The sequence below is a fragment of the Furipterus horrens genome, unplaced genomic scaffold (genome assembly GCF_987537825.1).
Source record: "Furipterus horrens unplaced genomic scaffold, mFurHor1.1.pri manual_scaffold_10, whole genome shotgun sequence".
Taxonomy (NCBI): Eukaryota; Metazoa; Chordata; class Mammalia; order Chiroptera; family Furipteridae; genus Furipterus; species Furipterus horrens.
The window spans coordinates 66,501,671-66,519,930 of NW_028327180.1; the positions used below are offsets into that span (position 1 = coordinate 66,501,671).

General features: G+C 46.9%; 1 protein-coding gene across 6 annotated transcripts in view; it reads right to left on the reverse strand.

Annotated features, from left to right (window-relative positions):
• Positions 1-3,626: 3,626 nt before the first annotated feature.
• P4HA2 (prolyl 4-hydroxylase subunit alpha 2) overlaps positions 3,627-18,260 on the reverse strand; it is a 35,162-nt gene continuing 20,528 nt past the window's right edge. For 4 of the 6 annotated variants that reach the window (XM_090288022.1, XM_090288023.1, XM_090288025.1 and 1 more), the window contains 7 exons: positions 16,074-16,144; positions 15,736-15,835; positions 8,981-9,034; positions 8,362-8,427; positions 6,352-6,420; positions 5,872-5,968; positions 3,627-4,093 (listed from right to left, as the gene is read on the reverse strand). In XM_090288022.1, coding sequence (XP_090144148.1) covers positions 4,023-4,093; positions 5,872-5,968; positions 6,352-6,420; positions 8,362-8,427; positions 8,981-9,034; positions 15,736-15,835; positions 16,074-16,144 — 528 coding nt within the window. In that variant the 3' untranslated portion in view covers positions 3,627-4,022. Of the gene's footprint in view, positions 4,094-5,871; positions 5,969-6,351; positions 6,421-8,361; positions 8,428-8,475; positions 8,536-8,980; positions 9,035-15,735; positions 15,836-16,073; positions 16,145-18,260 lie in introns of all 6 variants that reach the window. The other 2 variants (XM_090288027.1, XM_090288024.1) reach the window with 2 other exon arrangements.

An 18,260-nucleotide genomic window follows, 5' to 3' on the forward strand; every position in this document is an offset into this window, starting at 1 on the left:
TTTCTCTGCTTTATCATTAATGTAACATAAACAATCTCTAATGCCAGTGTGGCATCAAGATGTTTGATAGACCCTGACACAGACTGGTCACTGTACCCTCTGTACTGATACATATAATCTGTTATTGTCAACTCTTTTGCAAATGCCTAAAAGCTATTGATGATTCATAAATTTAGATCTTGTATCTCCCATGTGTATCCTCAATAAAAGGCATAAGGAAAGAAGGTCTCATTGCTGTTCTCCACTAGAGAGGCAGCCACCTTCCTTCACCTAGACATAATAAAGTGTCCTGGGTAAAGTTTGTTCCGCCATGGTCACGAAGACTCTGCTGGACAGAGCAGCTTCCAACCGAGCCTGGGGTGTGTGAGGCACCTCCGCCTCAAAACAGCATTGTGAGTATATGATTTATAGTCATAAAAATGAAAAACAAAGAATTGAGAGAAGTTCCTCTAGGAAGGGAGACCAGGGAAAAGGACCAATAGGTAAGGAAGAATTATTTATGGCAAGCTCTTCTGTTCCTTATTTTTTAAGCCATGTGCATGTATTTTAAACTGGGATAGCAAAGAAAGCAAATTTCTATCTATGCTTTAAGACCCACATCTAACATTGCCCACTGTAGTGTAAAATTCCAGACCCTCGCTCTCCTACTTGAGCGCTAGGTCCTCCAGGATCAGACCTCTCACGTTTCACACTTCTATTTTATGAATCTCTTCCATCACTCTGAGTTATTTAAAGGTAATGGCAGTATTTTATCATCATTGTGTCCACATCGGATCTTTAATGACTATTGAATGAAAACATAAATTAATTTTTTAGAGCAAAGACTTTGGGAAACTGTCAGATCAGGATTTGATTCCTAGACCTTGCACTAAACAGCAATGAGACCTTACATGACCTCAGATACATTACCTAATCTTTCTGACCTTCGGCTTCTTCAAGACCAATTCTAAAGAGTTGTGAATTTGAAGCAGACTGTAACATCCCTAGCACACTACAAAAAGCATACTGAAATGCTCAACTCTTTAGTGCCATGGCAAACTTGTTAATGCTAAGTAGGTTAATCAAGATTACTGAAAACAGTGCTCTGTCTCTAAGCTTGCCCTGTGTTTCCAAGACTACACTGGATTGGCAGGCAGGCACCAACACGTAATGGATTGCTTAATGGTTGATTCCCTCCTGAATGCAGGAAATGTCCAAGATGAATGTGGAACATGTTATACCAGACAGCAAAGGAAGATACCAAACACAGGTTTTCTGTAACTATTTTTCACATGAAAATGAATTTTAAAAACTCAAATGAACAAGAGTCCCAGCTAAAATGGTAAAATAGTATGGTAAACCAACTTTCATACCAAAAACAACCATGAAAGCCAGATAAAATCTCCTAGAAATCTTTTTGAAGCAAAAAGGGCTTGTGCATCAAGATCCTTGTGAAGATGAATCTCAGGTTGGTGAGCCAAAAGTCTATAGCCTCTTTTATCCTTAGAGTCTAATCATGGAGTAAGAGACTGAGGACCCAGAATAAGGAGCCAAGCAATGGGCAACTGCCAAGAGGCAGAGAAACCTTGGCAGTCTCAAGGAGCACTGAAAGACAAAAATTAGACTATAGTTTGTTAGAAAGTTAAATAGCAGGGAAGGGTAAAGAGTTTAGTCAATCACTCAACCCCTTTATTCACTAAGATATTTTCTGAATTCTGAAGCTGTGCAGAATGGAAGGTCAAGAAGCTAAGCAGAAAACACCTGAATTTAAAATTAAAAAACAAAACAAAACATTTTCTACTTATCTAGCTGTACAGATTCTTTCAGATGTTTAATGTGCTGCTTCAGATGTGCCACCTGCAGTAGTGGATCATGTGGAGTGAAAGGCAACTCTTACTGCTTAATGTATCAACTCCTACCATGGGAAGCATTGCTGTTTCCAATAAATATTGCTGAAGACAAAAAACAAAAAAAACAAAAAAGAAAAGAAAAACCATTTTGGGGGAAGTGTCAAGATATACAAGACCCTTGTACTTCATACCAAAAATAAAACCCAGGTGTGTAAAGACATAAATGAAAAAGATAAATTATAATGCTTTTAGAAAATAATACAGAAAATATTTTAATGATCTTGAGTTATGGAAGCATATCTGTTTATAGTCTGGTGCTCAACCCACTGTGCCACACCAGCCAGAGCGGAAGATTTTCTTAAACAAAACATAAAAAGCATAAATCAAAAAGGAAAAACTGGATAATCTGACATAAAACTTAAGAACTGTTTATCAAAAGACAGAACTAAGAATATAAAGATATAATTTGCAAAACATATAACCAACAAAAATCTGTGTCCATAATATATTAACAGTTCCTATCAGTCATTAAGAAAAGACTTGAATAGACACTTTAAAAGGTTGCCAGTTCAATTCCTAGTCAGGGCACATGCCTGTGTGGCTGCCAGGTTCCCCAGTTGGGGGCATGCAAGAGGCAACCCATCAATGTATCTCTTGCACATTGATGTTTCTCTCCCTTTCTCCCTCCCTTCCTCTCTCTTTAAAGAAGTAAATAAATAAAAAAAACCCTAAAGACTAATAAACATACAAAAAGGTGTTCAATGTCATTAACAATCATGTTAAAATTAATACTACATATGCAACAAGCTGGTTAAAATTCAAAAGTATGACAATACCGGACTGCAGAAGGTTGGGGTAACAAGAACTCTCATTTACTCCTGGTGTGAACAGGCATAACTGCCTAGAATGCATTATATGGTAAAGTAGAAGACTCATCTATAAGACTCAGCATTTCCACTTCTAGATATATACACTACAGAAATATGTGTTTATGTACACCAGGAATCATGCATAAAACTGCAAAAATGGCAGCATTAAACATGTACAAAGACTGAAACCAACTCAAATGTTGGCAATATACATTAACAAAACTGAGTGAACTATACAAATTAAAATAAACTACAGCTCCAGAACAACACTAATGAATCTTAAAAACAACCATTGAATGAAAGAAGCCAAACACACACACACACACACACATACACACTTGTTTACAATAAGTTCAAAATCTGGGAAAACAAAATGACTACTTATTTAGGGGTGCAGACATAGGCAGTAAAACTACAAAGAAAAGCTAACTACCACAAATCATTAGAAAATGGTTACCACCAAGGTACTGGGGGTGGGGAGGCCGGGGCGGGCAGGAGGCATGATCCAGGAGGGGCTCACGAGGGGCTCACAAGGGGCTCCTGAGGTGTGGATTTGAAAATGATCTGGGTGGTGGTGACATGACTGCTCGTGCTTTAAACTGCACATTTTGTTTCATGAACAATTCTGTATGCATACCTCAAGATTTAAAAATAAGTTTCAATTTATAACAGCATCACAGTCATGAACATAAATGATCTCTATGCTCTCTGAGAGACAAGGAGAGACTATTTGCCTCACCTTCCAGAAAGGACACTGAAGCTTGGAGGAGCTGTAGGTATTGAAACCAGATCTGGTACCCAAGGTCAGGGTTTTGTCACTGAAGTGCTCACTTCTCAGATTCTGCCTCCACAGAGGAGATGCATAGGAAATGATGAAGTTGGTACAAGCTCCCCTGTCTTAAAAAAAAAAATACTCCAAATAAGGCTCTTTAAGGCTCTGGCAGGGACATTTTATTTTTTGGTTAAAGCCACATTAACAGAAATGCTGTAAAAACAAACATGTAAACAAAGTATCAGAACTTTGGTTCACTGAAACATCTCACACCCAAAGCATCTGAGGTACAAAAGCACCATCCTAGGTGCCAGAAAGCCAGAAAGCCTAACTCTGCAGCAGCCACTCTGACCTGAGACCACACAGGCTGACCAGAAAGCCTGGGACCAAGGTCACCCAGGACCCTCCCCTGTCCACTTGGTCTGCTCCAGACAAACCTTCACTACTCCAAAGACCAGCCTGGCAGGGGCTGGAACATACAAAGGCGTTTGTCATGTTGAACTTCAAGACAAAGGGCTGTGGGGCCAGGAAGAGGAAGGGCAGAAAGAGATGTCAGTCAACTTCTGTTGATCCACATGGCCTCAAGAATTCCTGTCCTCGTTCATGGAACCACTTATTGGAGACTGTGAACAGATAAAAAGTATGTTACCATCCTGTCAGTTAGATCAGCCTCCCCAAATTAATGACTCCTTCAGGATGAATCCTGTACTGGGCCTTCAGATTCAGATGAGAGTATGAAATGGTCTCAGGTCTCAAGCTCGGGAGCTAGTAAGGAAGACCCTATGCATAAACTGATAATTGTACAAATGTGTGTACGGTTGCCATAGAAACAGAGCCAAAGGGCATTTAACCACCTGGAGGAAGAGGAGACCCCAGACTGAACATGAAATTGGATAGGAGTTATCCAGGGAAGATGAGGGGCCGAATACCAGTTTCTATACCACGGGGGTCCAGGCAGTGGAAACAGGATGAAGAAGACATGCAGGCATGAACTACTCCTGCATGTGTTAAGAACCCTGGCTAAGTGCTATGCCTGGGGAGTGGCGGGTGGGGACTGAGAGGCAGGAGATGAGGACGAGGAGGCCTGTCAAGATGGTGGGGGGCCTGTCAAGATGCTGAGGTAGCCCTCAGCAGCTGGGGGCCAGCAGCTCCAACCTGTGCGCTGTGGGCAGCCACGCGGTCACCTAAAGCTGTGTCTCAAATGCCCATGAACCGCGATTTCATTCCTCAGTGCAGACTCTTTCATGATGAATAAAACAACTTTATTCCAATGCCTTACAGAAGTCATGGATCTTTTTAAATATAAGTCAACGTGTAGCAATACAGGCACTTAGTCGACAAAAATCAAACTGTCTACAGGCTTATATTATAAACAGCAGTCTCCTCCCTACCCCTTCCCAGCGCCAGTCTCTGCTTCCAGAGGACATTCAACTTCTTTAGTTGGCTTTTCTGATATGCAGTTTTCTAAATAACACATGTATAGTGCTATTTCTTGACTTTCAATTTTGGAATTCTTTTATACTACCCCTGAAACAGATCTATTACCTCCTATCTTCCTAATACAGTTAAATCACAGGTGTAGTTAAACTAATAATTAGTGTTTACATTGTTATGTCATGTAAATATTGCTCACACATGAGCTACCAAATAGGTTATACTTTTATTTTCTGATACAAGTTCTTCTTTTCCCTGGTCAGCAACTGCCTCATTTTCTTTCTCATTTGTTCAATTTTCTGTGAACCCACCACTGTTTATCCCCCAAACTCCACAGGAGGGCTATAAACATGTCGCTGTGATCACTTCCTGTCACACACTGGTTCAAGCCTCTCCATGGGGCACCATAGCTGCTTCCAGACACGGCTCAAGCTTCAGCTTCTGCGGTTTGGTCCCAGTCTCCAGCCTCATCTCTTGGCCCACAGGCCTCCCCTTAGCCAAGTGACAAGGGCAGCCTGTCCCCACAGCTGTGGGGCTGGTTTCAGCCTGTGTGTGCCTTGTTCCATGTGGGCCTTGCTTTCCTGGGACACCCCTGCCCCTCTCTGACTCCTGTTCTCCTCCAGGGCTCTCTCAGAACCCTGGCTGGAGTCCACCACCCTGGGGAGCCACCCTGGACCTGCAATGCTCCCCCAGCTATTCTTCCTTGGTATCTTAGCATCTCTGAGAGTGACCTCAAATGCTTGTCCTGGCCTGTGCCCAGCTGAGTGGACTGCTACATGGCTGGATGGTGGGACTACCTGTTTGCAGGAATAAAACATTAAAAAAAACCAAAAAACCTCAAAAAGGGAGATAGCCTTGGCTTTGTGAAAATCTGGCATCAGTTATTGCCCAGCTCCGAGTCCAAGGACGAATACTAATGCCCAGGCTGAGGCCCCCAAGGCCCAGCACCACTCCTTTGGTCACTCACCCCACTTGCAGCCCACAAGCACGGGGCAGGCAGCGTGCCTCGTTCGGTAGTCGCCTTCCCCACTCCGCAGGAGGTTGTACCAGAACACTGCTGTGCCCTGGGAAGAAGATACAGCCTGTCGGACAACATCATTAGAGCAGGCGCCCAGGGACTTGACCCTGAGCACCACAGCCCCTTCCTGGGCAGAAACTCTGTCCCTTTCACATGTACAGGGGCACAGGGCTCTGGGACACCAGCAATAGAAAAGTTCCCCAGAAAGTACTTAAACTTCACTGTTGGGTGGATGTCTGAAAACCCACCTGCCCCTAAGGGACCTCCCTCCCAATTTCTTCTCCCCAGATGAAAGCTGAGGCCACAGGGTCACAGTTTAGGCAAGAAGGGGCTAAGGGTCCTCCCAGTGAGAGTCAAGTAGGCCAGGAAATGGGCCTGGGGGGCATAACGCCCTACTTCAACCTCTGAGACATACACACCAGAGCTTACCTTCTTGGGCCAAATTGCAGCCCCCAGATCAGGAAAGACAGTGGCACCACCAGCTTCCACATCACTCATCTGGGAATATAAGGCACAGAGCTTGGACCTTCTACCCAAGGCTTTCAGAACAACTGAGCCAGAAAGGACACGACAAGGTGTGCAGGTCAGCCTCCTCTGAGCACAAGCAGCACAGAATGGTGGCTCTGCTCCTTGGCCAGCCCTTCCAGTAAGAAAGGCTGTTCCCACACCCCGCCCTCCTTCAACCCTGCTTAATCTGTGTGGCTCCTCAGGACAGCCTCCACACCACAGGCGCTTGAGACCTGCAGGCCTGCAGGACACCCACATCCTGGCCATCATTGGTGGGAACAATCCAAGTCTGTACTGGGAAAATGCCTGCCTGACCGCCATCCTTTGTATCTCCATCTAACCAGGGCCTTGCCCTGACCAGCAGCTTCCTGATGCTTCCAACACTACCCATGGCCCCACTCTGGGCTCTGTTTCTCTGGCTCTAAAAACCTGTTGCCTTAGTTAGTTCCTCAGCTTCCCAGAACAGTGCCTTTGTCAGGGCCATTCAGGTGGGCAGGTAGGGCACTGTCTCTGTAGAGGGCCTGCTTCCCACCATGGCGAGGCCTCAAACTAAACAGAACACAAATCCCCTGGCAGCAAGGCTGCACTCACACCCGCAGAGTGTGCCTTGACACCTGCCCACAGCACCACTGCTCCCTTGTTGGGCTCTCTCGCTTCAAGTTTTTTCCTGTAATGCAGTAACACTTGCAGCTAATAACTATTTTCACAGGACACATACCAGCCAGACTGAAGGGCCCTTGACAGACATGGAAAGTGAGGGAAATGAAAACCCCTGATGGCCACAGCCCTGGGGGTCAAGTCCAGGTTCTCATCTAGAATCTGAAAGCCCGTCAGGCTCAGCAGCCTCTCCCTCTGGCCCCTCTCAGTCCATGTCTCTGAGCCACCAGCCTTTCTCTAGCTTTCCAACATCCCACACGCCTTCCCTCTTCCAGGTCTCCACACACTCTCCTCTGCCAGAAACCAAGTTGCACCAACTAATTTCCACTCAGCCTTCAAGTCTCAATATTGACATGTTCTTCCCAAGGGAGGCCTTCTCTGAATGCCAGCACTGGGCTTCAAAGCACTTGTCACCATGGTAACAAAACAATTACCTCTCCTATGTTTAATGTAAGCCTCTCCTATTAGACCATCAGCCTCACAAGACAGACCACACATGTCCTGCTCACCAGGGTGTTCATGGCAGTCCCCAGCACATACAAGCTACACAATAAAAACTTAAATGAGCCCTGGCCAGGTGGCTCAGTTGGTAGGAACATCGTCCCATACACCAAAAGTTTACAGGTTTGATCCCAGGTCAGGGTACGTACTGGAGGCAACAGGTCGATGTTTTTTCTCTCACATTGATGTCTGTCTCCGTCTTTTTCTCTCTTTCTCCTGTTCTCTCTAAAAACTAAACTATCCTAAGGTAAGGATTTAAAAAAGAAAAACCTTAAATGAGAAACTAGAGGTAAAAATGGACACAGGCATCTGTCTGTAAGTTTCTCGACAGCTCCTCTGTCTGTCTGGGGCTGGCTCTCTCAGCAGAGGGGAGAGGAAACTGTTGCTCACGTGACAGAAAAATGCAACGTCCTGTGGCTGAAGTGCAAGTAGCCAGTGGGAGACAGGACACCGAGTCTGGGGGAAAAAGGGCAGCTTTCACCTGAAAGCCTCGCAGCTACTTCCTCACTCTGCTGCCAAGAATGGAACCTTCCAGGGCACCCACTAAAAATGCCAGACCAGCACCGGGCCCATCAGTATGGAAGATGTGAAGGTCCTGGGAGCTGGAGGGAGCCCACTGATGGAGACAAAGGCTGAGAAGGGTGCTGAGGGCCAGAAGGGCCCAGCCCAGCCTGTGAGCAGTGCTGGTGGCACCATGCTGGACAGGAAGGACAGAAGAGAGCTTTCTGACCCAGGCTCCCCTCAAGGCCCACACACCTCACACATCATACTCACGTAGTTTAAGAATGTGGCCACACGGTTCCCCGTCCCTAAATGCTTGAAAACATCTTGCTCATCGTTCTATAAAATTAAGTGAGAATGAACAGGGGGCCTGGACCCAATACTTACATAGTTAAGAAACGTCGCTAACCTATTCCCCTCTGTTTTCAGGCCGCTGTCAAAAGGTCGCTGCAACAAACAACAACTTTCATCCAAGTTTGCAACCGACTTCACCCACTGTGCCTCCCACCCCCAATCCTGGACTGGGGCCAAATGGGTCGGGGATGGAATAAGTGTGCATTTCACCCATCAGCCTGGACCATGGGCCAACGCTGCCAAGTAAACCCAGGCAGGGCGCGGGGAGAGGGCGGGAACAGCTCTCACAGAGACCGAGTGAGTCCTCTGCTGTAGAGTCAGGGCAAAGAACAGCAGGGCTGGGCGGGAGAGCACTCAGCCAGGCTGCGCTGGGCTCTGCAGGCCCTGGGGCTCCAGATTCGGGCTTCTCCAATAACAAAGAGCAGCCCTGGTGAGGCGAGGGAAGACTGATGTGGAGGCTGACGTGCTTCTAGAAACTCCAGCCCGCTCAAACCAGCTGGAACAGGGCCCTTGGCAAGCACGGTGATTTGGACCTTACCCTGGAGAAGTCAAAATGTGGCTCGTACTGTCCTCCCATTCCGTAATTAGCAACCTGGTGGGAAACAACAGCATTGGACCTTGTCAGCAGCATGAATAACCCTGAAGCAGCCTCTCTTCCCAGGGGTGCTGTCTTCCCAGGTAACATCGGGGACCATCTGAACCCTCAAACAACCAGAACCCCCAAGACCAACCTCTCTACAGTGGTAACTATGCCCGGCCAGCACAGGCAGAGCAAACACTGCCATCATGTCTATAGCTAGAGAAAGAGTAAGACCGCAGCACAACTGTGGTTTCTCAAACAGAACAAGATGGGCCATCTGCATGTGGCCGCTGCTGAGAAGCTCCAGCCCTCAGGGACACTCAGACGCCAGCAGAGGGAGCCCTTGAGACAGGCTCTGGCCTGAGCCCTGTTTGTTTGGGAGATAATGAGCAGGCAATCCAGAGGAAAGCCAACAACAAACTCAAGATTGGAATTTTTTCTTTTTTTAATGCTAGTTTGGGAGCTTCTCGGAGCCTGGCACTGCTCCTGCCACATCTGTCAGTGTGCCCCAGCAGCTGTTCCTGGTCAGGCTGGGCAGGCTAATAGAGCCCTCCATTCCACAGTGGTCCACTGCCTGCAGGACTTCTGTCCCCAAGTGAAGTAGCAGGATCTGGGTGGTGGCTGCAGGGTGGCCAGCACTGCTGCCCTACCTTGGTGCCCCCTTCCGGAGCCCAGACCTGGAATAGGACCTGAGCCACCTCAGCTACAGCAACTACCGTACAGTATCAATAATTGGATTAGAAATCGTAAGTGCCTTTGTGAAGAGTTTATCAGCACAAAGTAAGTCCTAAATCACAATGGTTATTTTAGCTTCAGTAGATAGAGAGCTGAAGTTCAAGATGAAGTTCAGAATCTGATAGGAAAGCTGGTCAATCAAGTGGCATCATCAAAGTCCACCTGGGAACACTTGGCTACCGTGTCTTGCTGAAAACCCTAAAAACTTTAGGGGCTCAGCTATTAGTTGTCACAAAATTGGTACTTTTAGTGTATCCTTCCAAGCAATTCCAACCATCAGACGAGAAATGCTGCAAAACTGGCAACAAGGGAGGCTGTGAGGGCGGGAAGGGACGGTGGGCTTTACAAGAGAGAATCCTCCTGTTGGGGCACAAATGGTATTTGTCTAATGCCATGAAGCGCAGAAATCGGGCGGCATGACTTTCAGTCTTCACACAAATAAAAAACTCTGATACAAAGAATCAGGACAGGAATAAATGTTGTCATCCATGGCTTAGGCCTTCAGGATTCCCATACTAAACACACTGGGCATCCTGGCAACGGAGCAGGAGGCCTGGTTCAGCAGGTGGCCCGAAGGCTGGAGGCGTCCCTAAGGAGGGAAATGCTAGAGCAGTTGATGAAATGACTGTACAAAGGCTTTTTCTGTGGCTCCACTCTAGTCAAGAACTGAAAGAAATATTAAACACGACTGTGATCACTGTGCCACTGCAGTGGAGAAACACCAGCACTGCTCGTTGCTGGCGCTGCGGGGCACAGCTGCACCCTCCAATGCAGCCATGTGTTTGATGGAGTACTCACACATTCAAATCCCAGGAAGTGAAAGAAGCTGCATTGCTCTAGCTGGTTTATCTTTTAACAGTTGGGGAACCACATGTGATCATGGTGCCGACACTATTGTACCTACACTATCTAATCGTCGGCAGCCGTCCGTCTCGAGAGACGATGGTGTAGCTTCTTAAGTGTCTATCTGCACCGCCGAGAATGGCTGTGCAGTCCGACTCGGGAGTGACACGGCATCTGTCTCCTCCCGTGTTGAATCGACATCTTGCGATAACGCTGGAGTGTCCTCTCCAGTGGAGCTGAAGCTACAGAGCCTGGGCAGGGTGATATGGAGGGTCTGCTGTTGCCCATGCAGCAGACCCTCCCTCTCTTCGCAGCTGAAGGGTCCAAGGGAAAGACGGAGTCAATACAGCTTGGCTTCAGGTGCGCCGCAGGAGTTGCCGGTGTTGACTACAACGTCAAACCGCCTTAGGGACTCCGGCTCCGGATTTTCTGTCGGGGTTTACTCCCTTAGCCTTTCCCCAGAAGAGGTATGCCGCAAGGCAGCGGAGGTTTTTTGGAGTCAGAGTTTTCCTTCTCTGATGTACCCTGACTGGAAGATCGAACCAGCGACACTTAGCTCGCAGGCCGACGCTCAATCTAATACTGTCTCCAAATACTGCCAGTGTCGTGGAAACTTCTGGATTTGCATCAATCTGATTCACTGGACAAACTCCAGTTTGTCTAGACTCACACCTTTAATAACAAGCAACTGCATATCAAAACTGATTCCTGTGAGGAGGTATTCATTTGAATCTTTAAATTTGTTGTTACAAAAGTAGAAGAGTTAGTCCTTTGAAAGATATGGGTTTTTATGATGCTGATGTATGAGTGAAGACAAATAAAGTTAGAAAACACTTTATGGTGAGACTGAGACATTGAGTCAGAAGTGTCTTCAATCTTAGAGAATTCTATCTGGCCCTTATCCAATTCACTTTTCTTCTAAATGATCTAGAGCAAACCCACAGCTACAGCTGAAAGAGTGCCAACAAGGAGCAGAAGAACCAGTTCCTTTCCAGAAGGCTGCAGCGTTCCCACAGAGCCCCTGGTGTGAATTTATCGTGCTGTAAGCAGTCCACGTGGAAGGAGCACTTCGAGACAGGTGCTGAAGCCCACGTTCCTGTCCCCCAGTCAATGTCAGATCAAAGCCTTCAACACTGCTGGCAGTGGAAGTGCCAAGAGAGCTCCCAGAAGGCCAACAAAAACGGTGTCTCAGCTCCCTGGCAGTGGTCTGGATCCTCCAGAACAGCTTTGGCTACATGAACCCCTCCACTGGGCGTCCTTGCATTCAGATCCCCATCTTCCACTGAGCTAAAACACGATGAGAAACCAGGTTAGACAAAGCCAGGGTGTGGCACAGAAGCCAGTTCAAGCACACAGATGCTGCCTTCTGGGGCTGTGTATGAGACAGAATGCAGGCGGTGCAGCGAGGAGGCCAGCCAGGAGAGCTGCCCACTTTTCTCAGCAACCTCAGTCAGGGTATGGAATCAGCCAATCAAGCAAAATGTTGTACCTGATCAGGACCGTGAGAGTCCTAACATCAGCTCTGATGCATAAGCAGCAGTGGCAGATAGCTTAACAACAACAACAACAACAATAAAACCCTGCTCCAGGAAGATATGAATCACAACAAAGCCAACTGGGATGTACCCAGTACATCGAGGGCCCTTATTTCTCTTGAAATGGTGGTATTCTCACATCTAAGAAGGAAGTGGGAAATGCAGCCAATTCTTCAATCTATGAGCTTGTCTGCAGAACTTAAAAATTAGGCTTGAAAACTCAAAATTAAGTTGAGTTGAGTGGAAAAGATTACATAAAGTTTGCACAAGACTATTTTAAGGTAATCATGTTTTTTAAAAACTGTGGTTGACTTCACAGAAATCCATTAAGATGACCTTCAAATTTGGTTTTCTGATTGCTGACACAGCTATAGACCAACACAGGAGGGAGAGAGGGAGGCCCGGAGGGAGGAGGAGAAGGGGAGGGAGGGCAGTGGGGAGAAGGAGAGAGGGAGAGAGGGGGAGAGTGGGAGAGGGAGAAAGAGAGAGAGAAACTGGGAGTAAGTGAGCGCCAATTTGCTTGGGTGTGTCCAGGCACAAGTTCAGAGTCTTTTCCAAATAATCTGATTCAGTTCAATATTCTAATGATCTGTGGTTGATCAAACCCAAAGGCCAAGCCTCAAGGTAAAGAATGAGATCCTCAAACACACAGAAACTCTGGCCAAACACATTCAGGAGACTACAAAAATGCCAGTGCAGCTTCTCTAGCAGTGTCTCAGGACATCACTTAACAACAGAACCCAGAAGCTCTCATGTTCACAAGATGGCAGTGCTGCCTTGAACTCAACAAGCGGAGGATCATTATGAGGAGCTTCGCCCAAAGCGTTTCAGCACAGCACTGCCACATGTCTCCATAATCACCTTTGAAACATGCAGGAAGCCAGGGGTCCACCATGGGTATTTTGGGAAGAGCACTCCACCTTCACCAGCCAACTGGTCCCGGGCTTTCTCTTTCACCAGTACATCACAGAACACTTTCCCTCCAAGGACACTTGACTAGGACTTAGCACCACGCACTCGAAGACGTTTAGAGTTCTTTTTTTTTTTTTTTTAATTGTGCCTTGCCCTTTTTTTTAGATTTATTTATTTATTTATTTATTTATTTATTTATTTATATGGGAAGGGAGGGAGAAAGAAACACTGATGTGTGAGAGATACATCAATGGATTGCCTCTCATGTGCCCCCAACTGGGGGACCTGGCCTACAACCCAGGCATGTGCCCTGATTGGGAATCAAACTGGCGACCCTGTGGTTCGCAGGCCAGTGTTCAGTCCAGTGAGCCACACCAGCCAAGGCTATAGTTCTCTTAGAGGTGTCCCAGAAATAACTCAGTATTTCAGCTTCTGTCATCAAGATACAAATGGGCCCTGCCATGTCCAGCTCCTGGTATGACTCTTGGACACATAGAGGATAACACGGGGGAACAATTTTTAACATAATTCCTTTGAATTTGATTTTTCAGCTATTTTAGACTTAAATAGGCGTGATTTCAAAACTGCAGCTAGTTTTCTTCTATCACATCAAGTTTTTTCTGTACAGCGTATATTAATGCGAACACTCTAGGCTGGATTGAGCCTAGGTCCAGGGAAGCACTAGTCTCTCCTATTGGTTGAGAGCAAACCTCCCCTGAGTGGGGACAGGTGGGGGACGACCTTGGAGACCAGCGACAGGTTCATACTTGTCTAGGCTATTCAGTTACACATGAGACAGTGTGGTGAGAGGCTGTGTGCCGCTCTATATAGTGAATCGTATTCTGAAGTGTAGTCTGAGTTCTTGTCTATATACAAGGAATTAGCAGAATTTTTTTATTTACATACGTACTTATTTCCTTTCCTTCAGATCATGTCTGCCTCTGCTGTTTCTCATCATACATGCCTAAACAACCCTGATTCATTTTGTTCTATCTGTGGCAGTTTCACCATTCCCAGTCAAAGGACAACCATCAGTGCATTTGTGAGGCAAGCCTATTTTGCACATTTTAAAGTAAAACTTGGTGATCAAGATCAGTCTTGGGCCCCTCACAAGGTGTGCAAGCAGTGTGTTGAGAGTTTACGGATGTGGATGAAGGGAACATGTGATAAATTGCCATTTGGTATACCTATAGTTTGGCAAGAGCCCAGAAATCATTCAAGTGACTGTTGCTTTTGTATAGTGAAAAGGTCAGGATGTAACAAGAAAAATAAATGTAAAACAGAGTATCCTAGTCTACCATCAGCTATATACCCAGTGCCTCATTCAGCTGAAATCCCAGTGCTACTTTTCATTAAACTACCCTCTTTCAAAAAACAGGAGTATGGTGAAGAACTAAGTGACAGCAACGATGAAGATTTTGAAATTGAAGATGACTCAGTTCATGAGGGATTAGATCAGCATGGGTTGAATGATTTGGCATGAGATTTGGGACTATACAAAAAGGCTTCAGAACTCCTAGCATCAAGACTGCATGAGAAAAACTTGCTTGAAAAAGAAGCAAAGGCATCTTCCTTTCAGTCAGGAGAAAGTGCATTTCTGCAGTACTTTCAAAGTGACAGCTTTGTGTATTGCCATAACATACGTGGTTTAAGGGAGGAACTGGGAATTCCAATCTAGAACGCAACTGAATGGCGACTGTTCATCGATACCTCAAAGTGGAGCTTGAAGTGTGTCCTCCTCCACAATGGCAATTTATTTAGTGCAGTCCCAATTGGCCATTCAGTTTGTTTTCATGAAGAATATGAAGACATAAAGAGAGTCATTGATCTATTGCAATATCACAAGCACAATTGGATCATCTGTGACCCTAAAATGGTCTGCTCCCTTCTTGGCCAGCAACGCGGATACACCAAGTATCCCTGTTTTCTGTGTATGTGGGACAGTAGAGCTCGTGAGAAGCATTGGGTGGAGTCGAATTGACCTCCAAGATCTGACCTCAAACCTGGTGATCCAAACATTCTACATGAGCCACTTGTTGACAGAAAGAACATTCTATTCTGACCTCTGCACATAAAACTGGGTCTCATGAAGCAATTTGTTAAAGCTTTGCCAACTGAAGGAGACTGTTTCAAGTATCTCATTTTGGCATTTCCTAGACTGTTGTTTGAAAAGATAAAATACCTTAATATGTATGTTTGGTAGCAGAACTTTACTACTTGTATACAATTTGACTTAGAGTAACAATATATAGTTTTTATAAGAATAAAATAACTCTAATTAAACAGTATATTCAGGTGATTTTTTTCTTTATTTTCCTTTGTATGTACATTTTGTATGATTTGGGGGACAAAGGGAGGGTATCTTATACCTTAAAAAGTTGACGTGATAGAGAAACATTGGGATCATTTTGGATTCAGATGTCAAAAGTTAGTAAAAAACAAGTGTCAGATCTAACTCAATGAAAATTGTGTTCCCCAGTGTAATCAATATTTGCTAAATGTTAACTGTTGAATACCAGCAGGCATGCTTCATTCTGGGTTCCCAAAGTGAGCTCACTCCATAGTCACAGCATTATGCAGTCATACAGTTTATTAGACAAGCCTCCCTAAGCCTGACCCTGGGCACCATGGGAGACATCTAGCCAGAAATACCCACTCCCAACCCAAGGTCCCAGGGACCAGCCATACCTGCAACAATTCTGCAGTCTTTACTGTTAGCCCTGTGATGTGCTGCATCCGACGATTCACTTGAGCCACAACAGGGTCATCGTCCTCCTCCAGCCAGGAGCTAAGTGAAAAGAAGAGGGAGAGAAAGAGAGGCAGGGGAGATGGGCTGAGACGAGGTCTTGCACTCTCCAAGAGCCAGGGCCAGCACCAACAGGCAGCATGGGTGACTGATCTAAGTGGGGGAGGCACTAGCGGGTAGGACAGGCCAAGCCACCCTCCCTCAGAGTCCTTGGGTGGGGACTGGGAGGCCTTGGAGTTGGGGCTTGAGCAGTTGCCCCGCCACCATCACCTGTGCTAACCTTTTGGAAACCCTGTAGCTGGCAACAGTGAGGACGCCTGTCTTGGGATCACGAACAGTGGCTCGTGCAAGCTGGAAGGCAGGAAGAGAGGGCAGACTTATCCTTCTTTGCCTTGAGTGTTTTCCTGGAGAGACTGGGGCCAGATTTGCTGTCAGGCCAGTGAAAGAAGCAGCTTTGCAGGCAGTGGCTCCAGCCAAGGCCCCATGATCCTGTAAGCCAGGCCAGTGCAGTAGTCTGAGGCTTCCTATTCCTGCTCCACTGTCAGATGCTGGCCACTGACCTGCCCAGTCTCTGCCCGCCCTTGCTTTCACCCAGGTCTGTGCCATCTGCAGGATTATACCTATGGAGTGCGCTTTCCCACCTATGCATCTGCCCACACAGCTCCTTCCTCACCAGGCCCACACACCATCCCCACCCCCAGAGTACAGCCTGCATGTGGCTGCTCCACCCCATTCAGACAGTGCCACCATCCCTGAGTCTCAACCCTGCATGCTCCTCTCAACCTGGTCAAGTCCACAGTCCTTCTCAACCTCAGTGGCCTTCTCTGCTGAGACATCCACCCAAACACTTTCCTGCTACCCCAATTTGCACTGGCTCCCACTACACAGGAGCAAATGCAGGAGGCCCAGTGTCCATGCCTTTAGGTAAAGTTTCCAAGGTCAGACAATAGAATCAGGAAAGGATACTACAAGTGGAACTCAATGAACTGATACCTGGAAACCAGCCTCACACATACACTTCACACACACACACGCTCCTCACCCACCTTGTCTCCCCCAGTCCTCACAGACAGGTGCAATGATACACTCCCAGGGAGGACCTGCTGCCCAAAGCCAGCCCCTAGTGCTTCAGCTGTGGACTGTCTAATGAGCTCATATGGGTGGGACCACAGACCCAGATTCCCCCACCTGCACAGCACTTCCCATGAACTTCAATAAGCACTTAAAGAGTACCTACTATATGCCTGGCACTATGCTGGGTCACCAAGGCGTGGCACCTGCCCTCATACAACTCAGTCAAGTGAGGAGAGCAGAAAACTAGCTGGGTAATTGCAGCACAGCTTGGATTTAGGTGTGACCTTGTGGCCAATGAGAACCAGGGAAGGCTTCACACAGGGGAGGATACTCACAATCAGAATGTAAGAAGGATCCTTGTGGGAAGTTGACTAAGGAGGGACCAGAGTGGGAACAAGTAGGCCAATGAGGAGGTCAAGGCACAAGTCAGGGCAAGGGATGGCGGCTCCTTGGGCAGGGGTGGCAGAGGGATGGAAAGGAGTAGGTGGACCAAACGGCTGGTCAGGAGCTGAGGCCAACTTGGACACCACGCTGCTCTAGCGTGTCCTGGTGGGATGGCCAGTGTACCCAGGACTGAGGGCTCCTCCCTGGCAACAGCTATAGCCACAGCACGACCAGACGCCCACAGGAGGCTCTGGGCAGCTGTGCTCTGCTCCCAGGAGCAGACAGAGAGCTATTTTGAAAACAGATTGAGGGCTCAAAGGCAGCTGCCAGCACTCCCCATAGGGCCAAGTTAAGTTCATCGGCCTCACTTCAAAGCCAGCATAGCATCTGTCCCTCACAGGCTCCGGAAAAGGAGAGGTCAGCGTGTTTGGCTCTTCACATGGCTTCTGCGCATACACAAATTTTCCCAGCATCCCCACCACCACCCCTGCCACACATGAGCGTGCATGCACCTCCTCCACCCCTTCCCAACACACACACATACACACACAGAGAAATGTATCATGGCCTGGGTCTAAGGGACATGCAAGAAATTTCTCAGGACTTTCTGACCTAACAATGTCTCTTTCACCTGGGAACCCAGAAGTGGTTTTCTTCCCTGGAGGGCTTTGGAGCTGACCCTGGGAGTGCAAAGGGGTCCTCATTCTCCACACACACTGGCTAGACCCTCCCATGGCCACATCAGTGATAAAACTGACTCTGGCACCTCAAATCAAGGTCATTCCAAGACAAGATCCAAGGGCACAGGACAAGAAGCTAGTTTAGGTCTCTCCACGAGCACTGGGCTTCCTGGACACTACAGTTCTATTAGGAGCAGAATCCTCCCTCCTAATCACCAGTGACAAAAGAGGGATGGGGAGATGGCAGCAAGCAGTTCTCTTTGAAAGATGTAAAATCTTTCAACTTCTTTATGCACTAGAAATAGAATAACTTTATAATATGATGGCAT